The sequence below is a fragment of the Mercenaria mercenaria genome, chromosome 14 (assembly GCF_021730395.1).
Source record: "Mercenaria mercenaria strain notata chromosome 14, MADL_Memer_1, whole genome shotgun sequence".
Taxonomy (NCBI): Eukaryota; Metazoa; Mollusca; class Bivalvia; order Venerida; family Veneridae; genus Mercenaria; species Mercenaria mercenaria.
The window spans coordinates 47,439,534-47,457,094 of record NC_069374.1 but is presented as its reverse complement, the minus strand read 5'-3'; the positions used below and the strand labels follow the sequence as shown (position 1 = coordinate 47,457,094).

Here is a 17,561-nt window from a genome sequence, read left to right as displayed (position 1 = left end):
TCATCAAAAAACGTGTGAACTGTTATTATACATGCATTTTGCGCAATATATTATATAAATTTCTTGCAATATCGGAGATATAAATTTGTGCTAACATAACAGTTTAGCGTTGTAACGTTCTCTGGAGAAAATATACTAACCATCTATTGTCTTCGTTATTTCTTCCAATAGCAACTTCATCTGTCACTTGCTCACACATACGATTATTACTTAGAAAGGTATGTTTTGTATACGATTTAATTCAATAAGGTCCAGTATCATGAATATGACGATACATTCCTTTATGTGCAGTTACTGATTCTAAAACACTTTGTTTTAGAAAACAATGATAAAATGGATCGTAAAGTTTGAAGTGGTATTTTTCTTCACACGTGAATTTGAATTTATCTAATGATAAAATATTCTAGTCAAAGATAAGCGCAGTATACGTTATTGGAACCGTATCTGTGTTACTACAACAATTTAGTTTAGTTATATTAGTCTAAACCGTTTTAATTAGTAATGTGGTGTTAGAAATGTTTTGTTCGTGGAAATGCCGTGCTGCTACTACATTTCAGAGTAGTTACGCCAGGCTGAACCATTTAAAGTAGTAATGTAAACGTTTTGTAAGTGGAAATGACGTGCTACTAAACTTTAGAATATTAATGCCAGGCTAAACTGTTTAAAGCAGTAATGTCGTGCAAGAAAGGTACTGTGAGTGGACGTGCCATGTTTAGTGAGTAAACGTGCCGTGCTACAAAACAATAAAGTTGTAACGTTGCGCTAAAACTTTAGAGCAGTAATGGCGTGCTAGAACCCTTTTGTTTGTGTAAATGTTATTTATTCGCGATTTCTGAACAAACATTCTAACAAAGCATTCAACATCCGTTTCAAATCATAGCCCGTCCGCTCGGCTTAATAGACAGAGCGCGAATTCGAGTCCTTGGCAAGGCGTAATACAATGTTCTCCGTGTCTGACATTGTGTCTGAAATCATTCGTCCATCACCGATGATTCTTGTTGAGATTTTAGCAAGTACTCGCGAAGAGCATGTTTTAACTGGGGCAGAATCCAAGAACACTGGTTAGGGTTAGGCTAACTGTCTGCCATTACATAACTTATTTTTTATAATAAACGTCGTAGACCCGAAAGCAATAAAAAAAAGATACATATAATGTCTTATTTAACTGCAGCTTCGAATAAGGGCATTTTTGTTCAGCATTAATTCTCCCGCATTGAGTGTGAAGCACGCATTTAATGTACGCTATTGAAAATGTATAAAACCTAACACTAAAATTTAGTCAGTATTATTGTACACTTAATTACATTCAGTAGGGTCGTTAATTCTCGTATCACAGACTCCTGTATTTTTGAATAAATTATTACCATACGTTGCTTAGAATTAAACCAAGATTGACGAAAATGGAAATATAACGAATATGATGGCATATTTCTGCGTACGACAACCAGATAAGTTTCTCGAAAATGAATCGAGTTTTCACGAATAGATATGTTTTTATGTTTTTGCGATAACTTTTTTGTGTTTCGTGTAATTCGATACATTTTCGCGAAACTTATCTGGTTATGGTATGCAGAAATTAAATATGACTGCATACATGAAAGAATGTCTGCGATTATTTAAAATGGAATACTTAAATTACAAGGCTACACAGACTTCAGCATCAATTTTAAAATCGTACTTTCAACTACAGTTTCAAACAAGTGCAGTACTTGAGTCAACGAATTTTTATATTCAAACATGTTTGAACATAATTCGATCAGAATTGAATCAAGATCGATGAAAGTAGAAATATACATGAAACACGTACCTCTGCTAATTCAAGCAGAATACTCATAGCGCCGTGAGCACTACATGGTAAGTAATGAACATTTTACTGGTAGTGATTAGTACTGACAGTGCCATGAGCACTAATTAAGCATTGTTCACTGTAAACGCTCACTTTGAACACTACTTAGTGGTAATTTTACAAACTATTCACTGAGGAGTACATACATCTATAATTATCATGAACACTTCTAAATGAGCAATATTTAATATTGCCGTTCTATACAATCCTGTCAGAAACATCTCTCAAGTCTGTTCAAATTGTTGAAATGGTTCCGCTATCCGTCAGAGCTAATATAGCAAAACCTGTAGGCATCTTCTCAGGAATCACTCAATGGATTTATCACCAACCATGGTCTGCAGTCTCCTTGTATGGTCTCTTAAGTCTATTCGGATGATTATGCTTGGCTTCTGTTTGGAGCGGAAAAATCTTAAAACTGACTACTTCTCATGTACCATTTTATTGACCTTCACTAAGCTTTGTCTGCAGCATCTTTGTGTAGTATTCTCTCAATTGTATTCATGTAACTCTGTTTGACCATTTTCTGGGACCGCCAAAAGAAAAATATAGAAGGAATGAGAAAATGAGAAGAAAAGAAAAAGTCTCATTCACAGTGACGCCTGTTTATATCAAAGTTATTCTAATGGAATTAAAACCGTGGAGTCACAGTGCGATATGTTCTTATAACGAATTATTTGGTGTGCACAAACTAGATTGTTAAATATAAAAATGCGCAGATCAATATTCATGTAAATCCTATATGCGTATTACTACTATTGTAGGGGGCGTCCGGGTAAATTCGGACGATTTTTAACAGTTAGAGTTTGACAGGTTGTTGTGAAGTTAATTTTGATTCGCTGCTTAACTTACCCAAGTAGTAAGGAAAATGAATATCTACAGATGCGATATCCAATCATATTTAGGTTTGTTATCTGAAAATGTTGTCACACAATCGATTTCATTGGCCCTGCCCTCAGTCGGCATAACTCGGACGAGGTAGGAAAATTCGGACACATTTTAGGAATAATTCGGACACTAAGATTGTTTTTAAAAAGTATTTATAATTCAAATATCTGAAAAATATAGATATTCATCATTATTCATATGCAGTCAAACCTGTCTATATAAAGACCACCCTCGGGAGAGTCTTTATTAGGAGGTGGCCAATGTTCACACGTTAAAATACACTGAAAATGTTAAAATAGGAAACAAAATATGCGGTCTTTAGAGCCAGGTGGTTTCTGTTCAGAGGTGGTCTTTAACACAGGTTTGACTGTTACTGTTTTGGTCAAAATCGAAAGCAACATAGTACAGGGAGTCTGCACTGGCCCTTAAAATTGCATGTTCGAACTTTTCCTACTATAAGAAAACAGGTGTTTTAACTCGGACACTTACATTTGTTTGCCTTATTTTAGACAATCCTTTGAGTTTTGGGGAAAACAAAAGATATTATTGTGTTTTTAACATATTTATCTTCCATTTTGAATACAAAGTTAAGAGCAATATTATGATATTATGCCAGATACATGAATTGAATACTCTTCGAAAAATTCCCGTCTTCAAAGATATCTTTGTTGTTGGCAGAAAGAATGAGTACTACGTCATTACTCAGTTGTCACGCTATATCAGATATTAAAATGTCTGATGACTTGATTGTATTTTTACGGAGACATATCAATTTCATCAAAAGAGACATAAATTAGCCTTATCGTATGTGAGAACATATAATTATAGACTTGACTTTAAAACTGTACGAATTATGCCGATGTCCGAATTTACCCGGACGCCCCCTACATTAGATCGCGGTGAAAGTAATCAAAATAAAGAAATGGACGATGATCGCATCAAAGTAAAAGCAACTATAATGTGTTCACTATTTATGAAACTGCATCATCTAAAGTTTGATTTAAGAATACAATATTAACTAAAAGTTAGGTTCGAGTTTTTTTTTAATAGCTGTATTATTCTTTATGTTTAAACAGGTGTTCTGCATCAAACGCGGAAGATATACAAGGAGTATGACATTACGTCAGTTATAACAAACACATGACAATACATAATAGCATATCTGATTGAGATATGATCTATCAGTATTCTAGTTATTTATTGGCCACAATTGAGAAGCAATAATACTGCACTGGTTTGTTTCCTTGTTTATACATATACACAATCTTGCACCGTACTTTAACAATTCCTTTTATTGGCGATTTTAGATAATTTAGGTCGGTAAAGGTCTAAAACTGTAGATTTTGTTTGTTTGTTTTGGGTTTAACGCCGTTTTTCAACAGTATTTCAGTCAAGTAACGGCGGGCAGTTAACCTAAACAGTGTTCCTGGATTCTGTACCATTACAAACCTGTTCTCCGCAAATAACTGCCAACTTCCCCACATGAATCAGAGGTGGAGGACTAAAGATTTATTTTTTATAAAGTCTCAAACAATTGAACGGAAAAGTCTTTTAAATGATAAACGATTCACAAAGAATACGGAAGAAAATAACTTTTATGTTTCAGGTTTTGTTGAGACCTGAAGAAAAGCATGATAACTTGAAGAAGAGATGAAAGATAAGATTCTAGTCCTGATGTACTTAATTAATATAGTAGGCATGGCTTGTAAATAAGAATTCGACTTAAAGATCGAAGGTTCTACGCAATCTTACACCACATTAAAAGGAGTCTATTTCTACTCACCTACCTTTTTAGAAACATGTATGATATGAAAATACTGGTAGATCTTTTAAGAAAAATCAATGAAAAACATTGATACAGAAAAAGGTGGAATCACATTAGATAAGATACAAATGTACCTTTAAAACGCTCTGTCAACTATACTATTCTGTTTATCTTGTTTGCTGCATTACACGACTTAGAAACTACAAGATATGGCAGTGATAAACATTTCTATGATAATCATTGATGTTTATTGCTTTATCATGCCTGCAGTATCATCAGTATACTGGGAATATGTAACGAAACAGAATAAGGTGACGTTAGATGATGAAGTCCTTATATGTTCCGAATCAGCCTGGTGTGTTTTTTTTTTACGCTTAATTACATTATTTTCTTTGAAGATATTCCGCCATTTACACCAGATACATCACAAATATTAGTGTTTGCTGATTACTTTTATTTATTTATAAACAGAGACCTACAAGTACGTATAATTATGTGTTTTAGTGTACCTTTTCCGTAGGATTTCATGTTAAGAATATTTAATGTTTTCTATGGGAAGATTTGTGGAATATCTTGACTTAGAAAAATGTTTTTTTTTTTTTTTTTTTTGGTTGTATTTAACGTCGCACCGACACATGATAGGTCATATGGCGACTTTCCAGCTTTAATGGTGGAGGAAGACCCCAGGTGCCCCTCCGTGCATTATTTCATCACGAGCGGGCACCTGGGTAGAACCACCGAGCTGGATGGCTTCCTCACATGAAGAGAAAAATATGTTTGCAATACAGTTTATATATGGGTAAGAATATCCTAGTAACTGTTCTGAGGTAAATCTGCAAAGCATAAGCAAAGCCAGAAAATTGCACACATGCCGAAACTGCAGCAAGTGTAAAGAAGAGCAATGAACAAGTAGTACTGCTTTGGGTCCTTCTGTTGTATTACATTCCTTTTCAGTGTAGTAAATATTTTTATACTCTGTGCACCAACAAAAGTTTTATATGAGTGATACCTGACTCTTTTTGTCCATTTAAGTATGCCTGTGCTTCTCCTTCAAAAGCCAAGGACAGTTTTCAGTGGAGCTTTGTGAGTGACTGTGAGTGACTAATACCAAGCATAAAAGCGTTTGATCTTGGCGGGATTTGTCTGGAATCATTTTACATAGATAATGATACAGAACTACTGAAAGAAATGTTGGGATAAGGACCATGTTTAGTTACGATATGGCTTTTTGTTTCGAGACCTGCTTTTATAACCGAATTTTAAGCAATTTTAGGGTCATAATAGTGATCATCTGTTGTGATCTGTCCAGGGTTCGCCATACACCGTTGGGACTGTGTCCAGAAACTTTGTTAGCGATTGTTTGAAAAGTAAGAAACAAGAAATAGTCGGAGGTAAGAATATAAAAGTCGTATGTTTGAGTCAGTAAGTCGTATCTAAGAGGTTATTATTCATATGTAGGAGTTAGAAAGTCGTACGTAGGAATTAGTAAATCGTATGTAGTACTTAATAAGTTTTACGTAGGAGTTAGTAACTCGTTCATAGGAGCTAGGTACTCGTATATAGCAGTTAGTAAAGCCCTCTACAGACGGTAAGTTTTTGTTGTACAACACCAATTAAATTCAAGATGTACAGCCAAATATTACCGTGTGTACGATGCTATTCCTTGATTTCGTAAATCTTAAGTCTTGACTTACAGATTAGGACATGTTCTATTTCGTAAGTTTTGCCTTACGTACCACCCAGGTTGACAAGCAACAAATTGGTAAATAATTAGTTGATAAGAGGCAAGTGAATGAAATTCCAGAAACAATTGGCGAAAAAATAAACACAAATCTGAATATAAAATGGCTTCTAATCCATAATGGAAAAAGGATGACACTGAAAAGTTAAATGATTTGAGCCGCGCCATGAGAAAACCAACACAGTGCGTTTCCGACCAGCATCCATGCAGTCTGGTCCATGCTGTTCGCTAACGGTTTCTCTAATTGCAATAGACTTTAAAAGCAAACATCATTGATCCTGACCAGACTGCGCGGATGCACAGGCCAGACTGTGCGGATGCACAGGCTGGTCTGCATCCATGCTAGTCGCAAAGCCACTATGTTGGTTTTCTCATGGCGTGGCTCATTTGTGTCATGCGTAATCAAATTCCTGGGACATAAAAAGGTGAATATTATTTTTTATAATATTAATAGTTACATTCTTTTCAGTACCTGATGCACTATGTTTACTAGGTAAATCTCTGTGATTTTTATGGGAATGGAATACTGTCTGTATGTGAAAAATGTACAATTTCAAAATTGTACATCTTTGAGATAATTAGTGTTGTACAACAAAAACCTACCGTCTGTAGAGGGCTTAAGCTGTACGTAGGAGTTAATAGTAACTAGTTAATTAGACCTACATATGAGATATTACACCAAGCGTAGGAGTCAGTTAAGCCCTCTACAGACGGTAGGTTTTTGTTGTACAACACTAATTATCTCAAAGATGTACAATTTTGAAATTGTACATTTTTCACATACAGACAGTATTCCATTCCCATAAAAATCACAGAGATTTACCTAGTAAACATAGTGCATCAGGTACTGAAAAGAATGTAACTATTAATATTATAAAAAATAATATTCACCTTTTTATGTCCCAGGAATTTGATTACGCATGACACAAATGAGCCACGCCATGAGAAAACCAACATAGTGGCTTTGCGACCAGCATGGATGCAGACCAGCCTGTGCATCCGCGCAGTCTGGTCAGGATCAATGATGTTTGCTTTCAAAGTCTATTGCAATTAGAGAAACCGTTAGCGAACAGCATGGACCAGACTGCACGGATGCTGGTCGGAAACGCACTATGTTGGTTTTCTCATGGCGCGGCTCAAATCATTTAACTTTTCAGTGTCATCCTTTTTCCATTATGGATTAGAAGCCATTTTATATTCAGATTTGTGTTTATTTTTTCGCCAATTGTTTCTGGAATTTCATTCACTTGCCTCTTATCAACTAATTATTTACCAATTTGTTGCTTGTCAACGTGGGTGGTACGTAAGGCAAAACTTACGAAATAGAACATGTCCTAATCTGTAAGTCAAGACTTAAGATTTACGAAATCAAGGAATAGCATCGTACACACGGTAATATTTGGCTGTACATCTTGAATTTAATTGGTGTTGTACAACAAAAACTTACCGTCTGTAGAGGGCTTAAGTCCTATACGAGTCAGTAAGTCGTACATAGTAAGTTTTTCTTAGGATATAATGTGAAATCATTAATATCCATGCATGGGGGGTGGGGGCTTATTTTCATGGATTTCGTGGATGAATCAACCCACGAAATTAAATCACAACGAACAAGAAAACTTTCATTCATTTTTTTGTTCTATATCATTTGAAATCCACGAACTCATATCTCCACGAAATGGCCGTTTTTGGTCAAAACAACAAATGTTAGATATAGTTCTACAGTATTGCAAATTATATGTCATAGTTCGGAACCTTAAAATGGGCGGTGACCTTTAAAATAATATTATGATTACATTTAAAAAAACTACTTGGTCCCGTTGTAAGCGTAACTTAGCATTGCCAAGTAAGATTTTTGGGGTCATGCCTTAAAATAAGTCTATTTCTTGGAAATACGGCAATGTTATGTAAAGAATGATCAATATTTCCTACTCAAAAAGGTCGGAATTTATTTATCGACCGAAAGAATGTTCAATTTGCTTATAAGTTACTGTCAGCTTTATAAATCTCAAACGTGTTTGCAGATCTTTGTCAACATGAGTGAATTCAAAAGTTTATGCATCAAATTGGGGATTTTGATTTTGTCGTGCGTTTTTCAAGCGTGTTATATAGATGCACAAGGGTGCACTGGAAGGAGAGGTTAGTTTTTTATTTGTAATAAAATAATTATAGAAAATCTCTACAGAAATTTATAGGTGTTAGAATAAGGCGAGTCACTATGAAAGATGACTGCTTAAAAAAATAATCGCTTAAGTTAGAAAATACGGGATACATTAAATTTAACTATGATAGAAGTCCGCTTCCGCTGGTGCTTCTTGGTGGGGGAGGAGGTGGGTGGGGGGGGGGGGGGCATGAGGGGTGTTGCACATTTTATTACATCTCATGAACAGGCGCAATCAAGTCGAGTCTGCTATCATTTTTCTTGGTTGCGTTTTTCGTATAGAGTTTAAATTATTATGAGGTTAACTGCCCCAGTCCCTTTGGAATTTTTTGCGTCAGTATGTTTATTTAAAAATGTATTAAGGACACAGCGAGTAGTATCATGAACTTTAAGCAGGACCCTGATAAGCAATAATTTCATTTTAATACCGTAATGTCCAGGAAATTAGCATAAACCTTTTAGATATGGTTTAAGTAAATAAAATATTCAGTCTTGACTTTTTGATTCATATCGCTACTGGGGATGTATTTAACATTAATCCTTCAAAATATCTAAAATAAACTAGTCTATCATTCAATTTGGGCAGTGCCGTTCATTATTTGATGATGTTCAATGAAACTTTACTGAATGAATAGCGAACAGTGCAGACGTCCGTGCTGATAATCTTGGTCTGCACTTGTCGCAAAGACAAAATTACTTGCCGACAACAGGTTAAACGTTAAGAATGTGTTAAATATACTTGGTTCTTGCCAAAAATACACGAATTACAAGAAAACGCTGCCATGCAAAGTATAAATGAGCCGCACCATGAGAAAACCAACATAGTGCGTTTGCGACCAAAGCATATTGCAGTCAGAGAAACCCTTGGCGAATAGCTTGGATCCTGACCAGACTGCGCGGATGCGCAGGCTGGTCTGGATCAATGTTGCAAATGCACTATGTTGGTTTTCTCATGGTGCGGCTCAAATAACTAAACAATATTTTGCAAATGCAAATGAAACAATCACGGACTGAATGAAAATGTTGTCTATACACATGTTTATTTGATGCTGATAGTACAAGCATCGATGTCTATTTTAAAAGGTTATAAAAATGCTATATTGCAGTTGAAGCCGTTTGCAACCTTCGGCCCGACCCGACTGGACCAAATAGCCCGATCACCGGCACAGTGAGATTCACGCAAACAATGGTATCTTGTTTACTATTATATATGTTTATCTTTTTTTAGTTATTATTATTTACATTTTGTCATTATTATTACTATCAAATTTTCATCAACACAGTAGTAAATTCCTGAGCGTGCGTTTATTCGTGTATACATATAATATTGGAAGCAGTCCCTTTAAAAAATAAACTAGTCACACGTGCTTACGTGTTACAAAACAAAATATTTGAGGCCAACCATTTCGAAACATGTTCATTTCCTAGAATTCTGCTATTTATAGATCGAAACATTCGCATTGAAAAAATGTACATTTCAGACTGCCATCTTTTTACAGAAAGGTCAAGGCAAGGGTACACTAGTAACGAACATGTTTGTGTAGCATATGTACTATACTTTTCAGACATGCTACCATGCACACAGATTACATCTTGTAAGGGTCCAAGGGGAGATCACCGGTTTACCGCAAAGTGAAAGTATCCAAAAGCACGGTTTTCACGTACACGCAAATGGGGACCTACGCGATGGGTGTCGGTCCATGGGGTCGCACTATAATCCTTTGAACACAGTTCACGGCCGTCCTGCAGACGTACAAAGGTATGAAAAATATAACATTTTGTGAAAATGAAAGAAAAATTGAATATATATCACTCTCAAGTTGTATTCACTAAAATATGTATTGTTTACGTAATCGGGACGTTTTCATGATAGTACTTATAAGAAGCATTTTAATTGGTTAGTTAATGTAACTTCATTTTCTATATTGAAATATTCAACGCTGAGAAAGGGAAATAGGAAATAGAAATAAGGTTCTACAATAAGTTGGATATATTGTCCCGTTTCAGCCGCCGGCATGTAGGAGACCTCGGCAATGTCATCGCAGACCGTTGGGGAAATGTGACTATTGATTTCATAGCCCCTTATCCAGTATCCTTATATGGCGATATGTCTATAATCGGCCGAGGAATTGTGGTAATTAATAAACTTTTTACAAATTATTTCTTTAATTTTCCTCTGACATTCAACACTTTTAACAACTTGAAAAAAACACACCTTAATTGTCTGTTCCAACACCTTTCGAAGTTAAGGTCTTGCCAAATATTATATTTTATTCTGTTCTATTCGATTTTTGTTTTATTGAAGAAAAAGAATTCTGTAATGTCTGTAAGAAACTATAAGGCTTGCAATGGAAACAGCAATATGAGCCACGCTACGAGAAAACCAACATAGTGGCTTTAAAAGCGACCAGCTTTGACCGCTTCCGCGCAGTCTGGTCAGGATCCATGCTGTTCCGCGGCTTTCAAAGCAATTAGAAAAACCGTTAGCGAACAGCATGGATCGATCCTGACCAGACTGCGCGGATACCACTATGTTGGTTTTCTCATGGCGCGGCTCATATGGTTCTTTTCGTTATGTCAACTCTGTCTACCTTTTGTCTTTGTTAATTTCAGCTCCATGAGGGCGAAGACGACCTTGGACGCGGAGGAAATCCTGGCAGCATTGCGTCTGGCAACGCTGGGGCCCGTATAGCATGCTGTATTATTGAAAGAGTTTGAACTGAAGCAAATCTGCTGTCTATTTGTTAAAGACATTTGATATATTTATTCAGTTTGCACAACGCGCGCTTCTGTTGAGAAAAAAAGGCTATGTGTATGCTTCTTATGTATATATCATAAAAAGTATAGAAATCTATTTTTAAATCCTACAAAAATATGATTTTACAAATCTGAAATTTAAGAAAGTTATGTTTCTGTCAATAACTGAAGTTTCAGTATATTTATTTCAAAGGCATACAACTCTTCCCTTAGACAACTACAAATGTACTTGTACTTACAAGCACAGATATCTATAATTTGACAACCCTTTGCAACTACACTTTATTCTGTGGAAAATAAAACATAATTTAGACACAGTATGATATGTATTGTGACAACAAAAACAATTGATATGTATTTGATTTACCCTTGAAAAACTGCTTCATATGTTTTTGTCAGCTTATTTTTAAGAAACTTCGTATTTTATGTTGAATATTATACACTTTCGATAGTATCAAAATGTCACATTTATCAACAGTTGTTGAGGTGTAAGTAAAGGTGCCATTATACTGATCTTTATTACTTATGCGTGCATGTATATATATATAGTCACGAAAAAAACAACAAATAATTAAAACTTTTTAAATCTTTGATTTAGTTTTTAGCTTTATTTGGTGAATTGTCTTTAGTTAAGAGACGTGTTTGTATTGTCGGGTCACACTTTAAGTCATGTTTGACTTTCCATATTTTACGGGGAATGAGCTCCTGCTACCATTCAGAGATGACCTAATTAATCGGAGCCACTTGGATAAAATGTAAGTGAAATTGGCGACTGGGGGATATGGGCTTTTCCCTTACAATTTAATAATGAGGAAATGGCCTGTGTCCATTAGTTTGCTTGTACTGTCTGATACAGTGGGTAGGGGCCTCCGTGGCCGAGTGGTCAAGGTCGCTAACTTCAAATTACTTGCACCTCATTGATATGGGTTCGAGCCTCACTCGGGGAATAGAAATCTTCCTGCTGGCTTAAGAAAGGCCGATGGTTCTACATGTCATGAATTCCCAGTCCACTACTACCATTCTATATTTACCATAGTACTGATTATGCAGTACTGCACTATGACAATCTATATCACATTCGCATTAACCGTTAATAAGCAGGCTTTAGTATTTATATTTAACAATCGGAATTCAAGAAATTACTTGAAGTGTTAAAGACCCACCACGACCTAGTGGCCTATTTTTTCCTCCCACATGAACTTGGTGCAAATCATTTTGATAATACTGGTATAATACAGCTACTCCAGAAGATTACAGATGGACAGTACTCCTTGAATTAATGTGTTTTCACAGCTTCGTCTGCAAACTAATTCAGTCATTCTCTTCTCAGTAGAGTTTTATAAACATAGACTTGAAACGTTTCTTTGATTATATTGATCGGGATATGCTGCTTTATAAACTGCTATTAAATGGAATAGACAGAAAAGTGTATGACTCGATCAAGAATATTTACGCAAGCTCGGTTTCATGTGTGAGGATAAATCAGAAATGCACAAGCTGGTTCGATTGCTTGACGGGCGTAAAACAGGGCTGTAATCTTTCGCCGACACTATTTTCTATCTTCGCAAACGACCTCGTCAAGGAAATAAATGACCTTGACATTGGTATCCTGATGGGCGAGTGTAAAGTGTCGCTTTTAATGTACGCAGACGACATAGTTCTTATGGCGGACTCGGAAGAAAACCTACAACGTATGTTAGATACTATACATGAATGGTGTAAACGTTGGCGCGTGCTCATAAACACTAACAAGTCGAAGTGCATGCACTTTAGAAGAGGAAGAACCCAATGTACAGACTTCTCTTTTAAAATTGGAGACAATATTCTCGAAACAACTGATCGATATAAATACTTAGGGGTACTCTTCCATGAGAAAAATGACTTCTCAAACAATAGCGACATACTAGCTAAAGGGGCCAGTAGAGCACTAGGGGGTATCATAGACAAAATACACAACCTGAAGGAATTTCGATTTAAATCGTTTGAAAAACTATATCAGTCATGCGTTATTCCAATCCTAGACTACTGTGCCTCAGTCTGGGGAAACAAACAATATCAAGCAATAGATAACGTCCAGCATCGTGCAATGAGATATTTCCTTGGCGTGCACAGATTTACACCTATTTTAGCTATGATAGGAGATACGGGATGGATCCCAAGTTACTACAGACGCTGGATTGCTATGCTAAGATTTTGGAACCGTCTTGTCACAATGGATGATACTAGGCTTACCGCTAAAGTGTTTAGCATGGATTACACAAAATGTACAAACAATTGGTCCAGTGATATTAAGAGCATTATGTTAAAATTAGATATACCTGATTCTTTTACAAATAAAACAGTAGTGGACCTGACATCGATACCCTCAAAAATAAACAATTACTACGTAAATATTTGGAAGAGGGACATACAGACTGTATCAAAATTAAGGACCTACAGATTGTTTAAAATGGATTTCAAGTGTGAAGACTATTTAAGTATGAAACTGAAAAAGAACGAACGGTCACTCGTGGCTCAGTTTTGGTCAGGAATATTACCATTACGTGTTGAAACCGGAAGATTTGTCGGCGAGTCACCGAAAACAGACTTTGTACATTATGTACATCTCAATCAGTGGAAAATGAAAAACACGTTTTACTAGACTGTAGCTTATACGAAGATATAAGAAAAGGGGTATTTGATCATGCGCTCAGGGACACTGTATATATAAACTTAGGAGAATCCGAAAAACTGCCTTTTATAGTGAATAACCATGTTAGACTATTAGCCAAATATCTAGTACAAGCATTTGTAAAACGTAGAAACACAATTTATACAAACTCATAACTTTTTTTGATATCCTGTAAATAAAATGTATATATGATTATGATTAATGTGTTGCATCTAAACATGGTATAATGACATGATTTATCCACATGGGTGACTTATAGGCCCAAGAGGCCGGGTGCCTTACTTACTGTATAAAATACTGTATTATTTATATTACACTGCACAAGTCACGTTAATAAACAACTTACTTACTTACATAGAATAATAATTATCTTACACTGTAGAAACAAAGTGTGGTCTAAACTCACCTAATATATGAAGTACTGTGCATACTTCTAAATTAATTTGATAATACATTTAGACATTAAACAAATTGTTTTGCTCTTATATATGTCAGTGTCAATTTGTAACTAGATACTTGTTATTTCTCACATATCTATCTATCCATATAAAGAATGTATACATGTAATTACAATCATAGAAATTTAAAAGAATAGTTATTTTGTGGTGCATCTTTAATGTAACTTGATAAACATCCACAAGTGACCTTATCAACATTTTATAGGAAAAATACAAGTATGTAGTTCTCAAAACTTACTAAGTATTTGAAATTGAACCTCAAACAAAAGCTGTCACTATCAGTGACAAACGCCTCCGAAGTGTGCTCAAGAATGCTACACTTATTTGCGCAAAATATGCCAGAATAGTTTAGGTAGGAATCATTTTATGACCATATAAAGAAATTATCCAAAGGTAACCTTGACCTTGAAGCTAAAGGGCCTGGGTCTTGAGCATGACACAACAACTCATTATATGGAACAATTGTGACAATAAATTTTAACATCCCTTGATGAATGGCAGATTTATTGACAGAACAGGAAACATACAATGTTAACCTTTGACTTCTAAGTGTGACCTTGACCTTGAAGCTAGGGGTCTTGATCTTGCGTCTGACACGTCATCTTAATAGGGAACGTCTATGCCAAGTAATTTTAAAATCTTTTTTGGATCGGCGGAAGAGTTATAGAAAAAAACAAGAAACAGACATGTTAACCTTTAATCTCTAAATGTGACCTTTACCTTAGAGCTAGGGATCTGGATCTTGTGCATGCCACGTTTTCTCGTTACCAGGATGTTAATGCCAAGTAATTTCGATATTCCTTGATGAATGGCAGAGTTACGAACCGGACACGAAACAGATCCTATAAACCTTTGACGTGACTTCTAAGTGTGACATTGGTCTTGGAGCTAGGGGTCCGGGTCTTCACGTGATACATTGTCTTATTATGGTAAACATTTATGCCAAGTTGTTTCAAATCCCTTCATGTATGACATAGTTATATACGGACACAAAAATGATCCTATTAACCTTAGACATCTAAGTATGACCTTGACCTTAGAGCTAGGGATCTCGGTCTTGGCATGACACATATTGTTTGATTATGGGTATGATTTATGCCGAAATATTTCAAAGTCCCTTAATGGATGGCAGAGTTATGGACCGGCCACAAAACAAACCCTGTTAACATTTCACCTCCAAGTGTGGCCTTGACCTTGGACCTAGGGGTCTGGGTCTTGCGCATGACTCGTCATCTCATTATGATAAACATTTATGCTATGTAATTTCAAAATCCCTTGATGAATGGCAAAGTTACGGACTGGACACGAAACAGACCCTATTAACATTTGACTTTTAAGTGTGACCTTGACCTTGGAGCTAGGGGTCTGGGTCATACGCATGAAACGTTGTCCCATTAAGGTTAATATTTCTGCCAAGGTATTTTAAAATCCCTTCATGGATGGCATAGTTAAAACCTGGACAAGAATTTGCAAAGTTAATTCCGGTCGAACGGACAGACGGACGGACAGTGCGATTTTAATCGGAGCATAAAAGTAAAAGAACTTACTGTAGTGTAGATAAAAAGTTACTTGCTGAAACATGATGTAAGGTTGTAAGTGAATTATTAGTAAATAAAATAATTAAAATTATCAAATGTTTTTGTTAATTTCACGAAATAGATATATGCTTAGTAACTTAATAATAACATAATATTTTTTTATTTATATTAAGGGGCATTAGCTATCAGTAGTGTACATGTATTTACAACTATGCTTTGCACGGAATGTCACGGGTCAGAGGGCTAGGTAGACTGGCTGTACTCAACACTATAACCCGGCGCTTAAGTTAACAAACTGTAGGGAATCTAAAGTGGTAGTATACACCCTTGTTATCCGGATAATACAGAATGATGTGATAATTCCAAAATACTACAAACTTGGTATGGACATTGTTTTTGTCAATATTTTCTTATTACTCATTCTGACTGTTTTAAGTATTATAACTGATTCAACATAGTTTAGAAGCTGTACCATTTGCACTGGACAATTTGAATATGGGACATATTGTTCAGTGTGGAGAGCCCAAAACGATGTGTACATTTTGCTTTTGAGAATGAATTTGGCGATTCAAAGCGTTGTCAACCTCATTTAATGGACTTTCGGTAATGAATATTATTTTGTATTATTCAGTTATTATATAAACAATGATATGAACATGTTCAAAAGTTTTTATTTTAGATCAAATAACCTACATTGACAAATATATAAGCATATGTAGTAGTCGATGGATACTGACCCAAGTGTTCATAGAAATTTCGAAGATAAAGCCCAAAATGCTATGAGGATAATAGCCATTAATGAAGTTTGAAATTTTGCATATGCTGTTCTAAAGGTACCGATTGTTGTATATTGAAGAAGTATACTCACAAAATGTGGTAACTAATGGCTGTAGCATGCCCAAGGTAATGTTTTATACACATGGTCAATACCAGATGTTCCTGAAACATTTTATCAAAAGGGTAAATATCTATTTCTTTGTAAAATTCTGTTTTAAAACTCAAGTCCGCTGTCAGAAGGTTCTAAAGTTTACACGCCTGTATCTTTTCTGCTAGATTTTGGTAAAAAATTAAACAAGCCAGAACAGGTAAATTTTAACACCTGAATCTAAATGTGCTGAGATTCCACAGGGGGAGGGGGTACACCCATATTTAGAAATTATAAGTATGCTAGAGGTCTGTTAGCATTTTAAGAGTGTGAAAACAATGGCACTTTAACAGGTCAGTTTTGCTTGCTGGAATATGTTGAATACTGCTGTGAATTCATAGAAGTACATTCCCTTAATCCCTTAACTGATAATAGTTTGATATTGTACTTAATAATTTAGTACACTTGTTAACTTTTCCATACAAAGTCGTCCCCCAACCAAAATTTCATCTGCAATACAAGACTCACATGCATTTCTATACTGAAATATAAAGAGTTGGTCCCAGTGTATAGGATAAGATCTACGTTCATTAACTTAATATTTGTTCAATATCCCCTTCCCTCTTCTTCTATAAGTTCAATACATTAAGTTGGTGTTATGAATTGTAATTGAGATCATTTTTTTTGCTTTGTTCCTTGGGCTATACTAACCATGGTATTTTGACTGCTGTTCAAAATATGTGGTATGTTTTGTGGTGTTGAAAATCCTGGGCATTTTTGAAAACGGTATTATACGTCTCGTAGATCTTGGTAGGTTGAAGATAACCTCCAGCCAAACTCCAAAAGCCATTTCTAAAGGAGCCAAAGATCTCTATAG

The 17,561-nt window shown here is 35.5% G+C and overlaps 1 protein-coding gene across 1 annotated transcript; it reads left to right on the top strand.

The window, feature by feature from the left end:
• Positions 1-8,220: 8,220 nt before the first annotated feature.
• On the top strand, positions 8,221-11,742 carry LOC123528218 (superoxide dismutase [Cu-Zn]-like). Its single transcript, XM_045307947.2, has 5 exons — positions 8,221-8,373; positions 9,502-9,584; positions 9,961-10,154; positions 10,403-10,529; positions 11,009-11,742. The coding sequence occupies exons 1-5, from the start codon at positions 8,271-8,273 to the stop codon at positions 11,111-11,113; spliced, it is 612 nt and encodes a 203-aa protein (XP_045163882.2). The 5' UTR covers positions 8,221-8,270; the 3' UTR covers positions 11,114-11,742.
• The last annotated feature ends 5,819 nt before the right edge of the window (positions 11,743-17,561 follow it).

What these genes read in the sequence shown, in the direction of transcription:
- LOC123528218 (XM_045307947.2), top strand. Translation starts at nt 8,271, where the DNA reads ATGAGTGAATTCAAAAGTTTATGCATCAAATTGGGGATTTTGATTTTG. An exon ending in AGGGTGCACTGGAAGGAGAG is followed by an intron (nt 8,374 to 9,501) that starts GTTAGTTTTTTA and finishes GCTATATTGCAG; the next exon opens with TTGAAGCCGTTTGCAACCTT. An exon ending in TAATCGGCCGAGGAATTGTG is followed by an intron (nt 10,530 to 11,008) that starts GTAATTAATAAA and finishes TGTTAATTTCAG; the next exon opens with CTCCATGAGGGCGAAGACGA.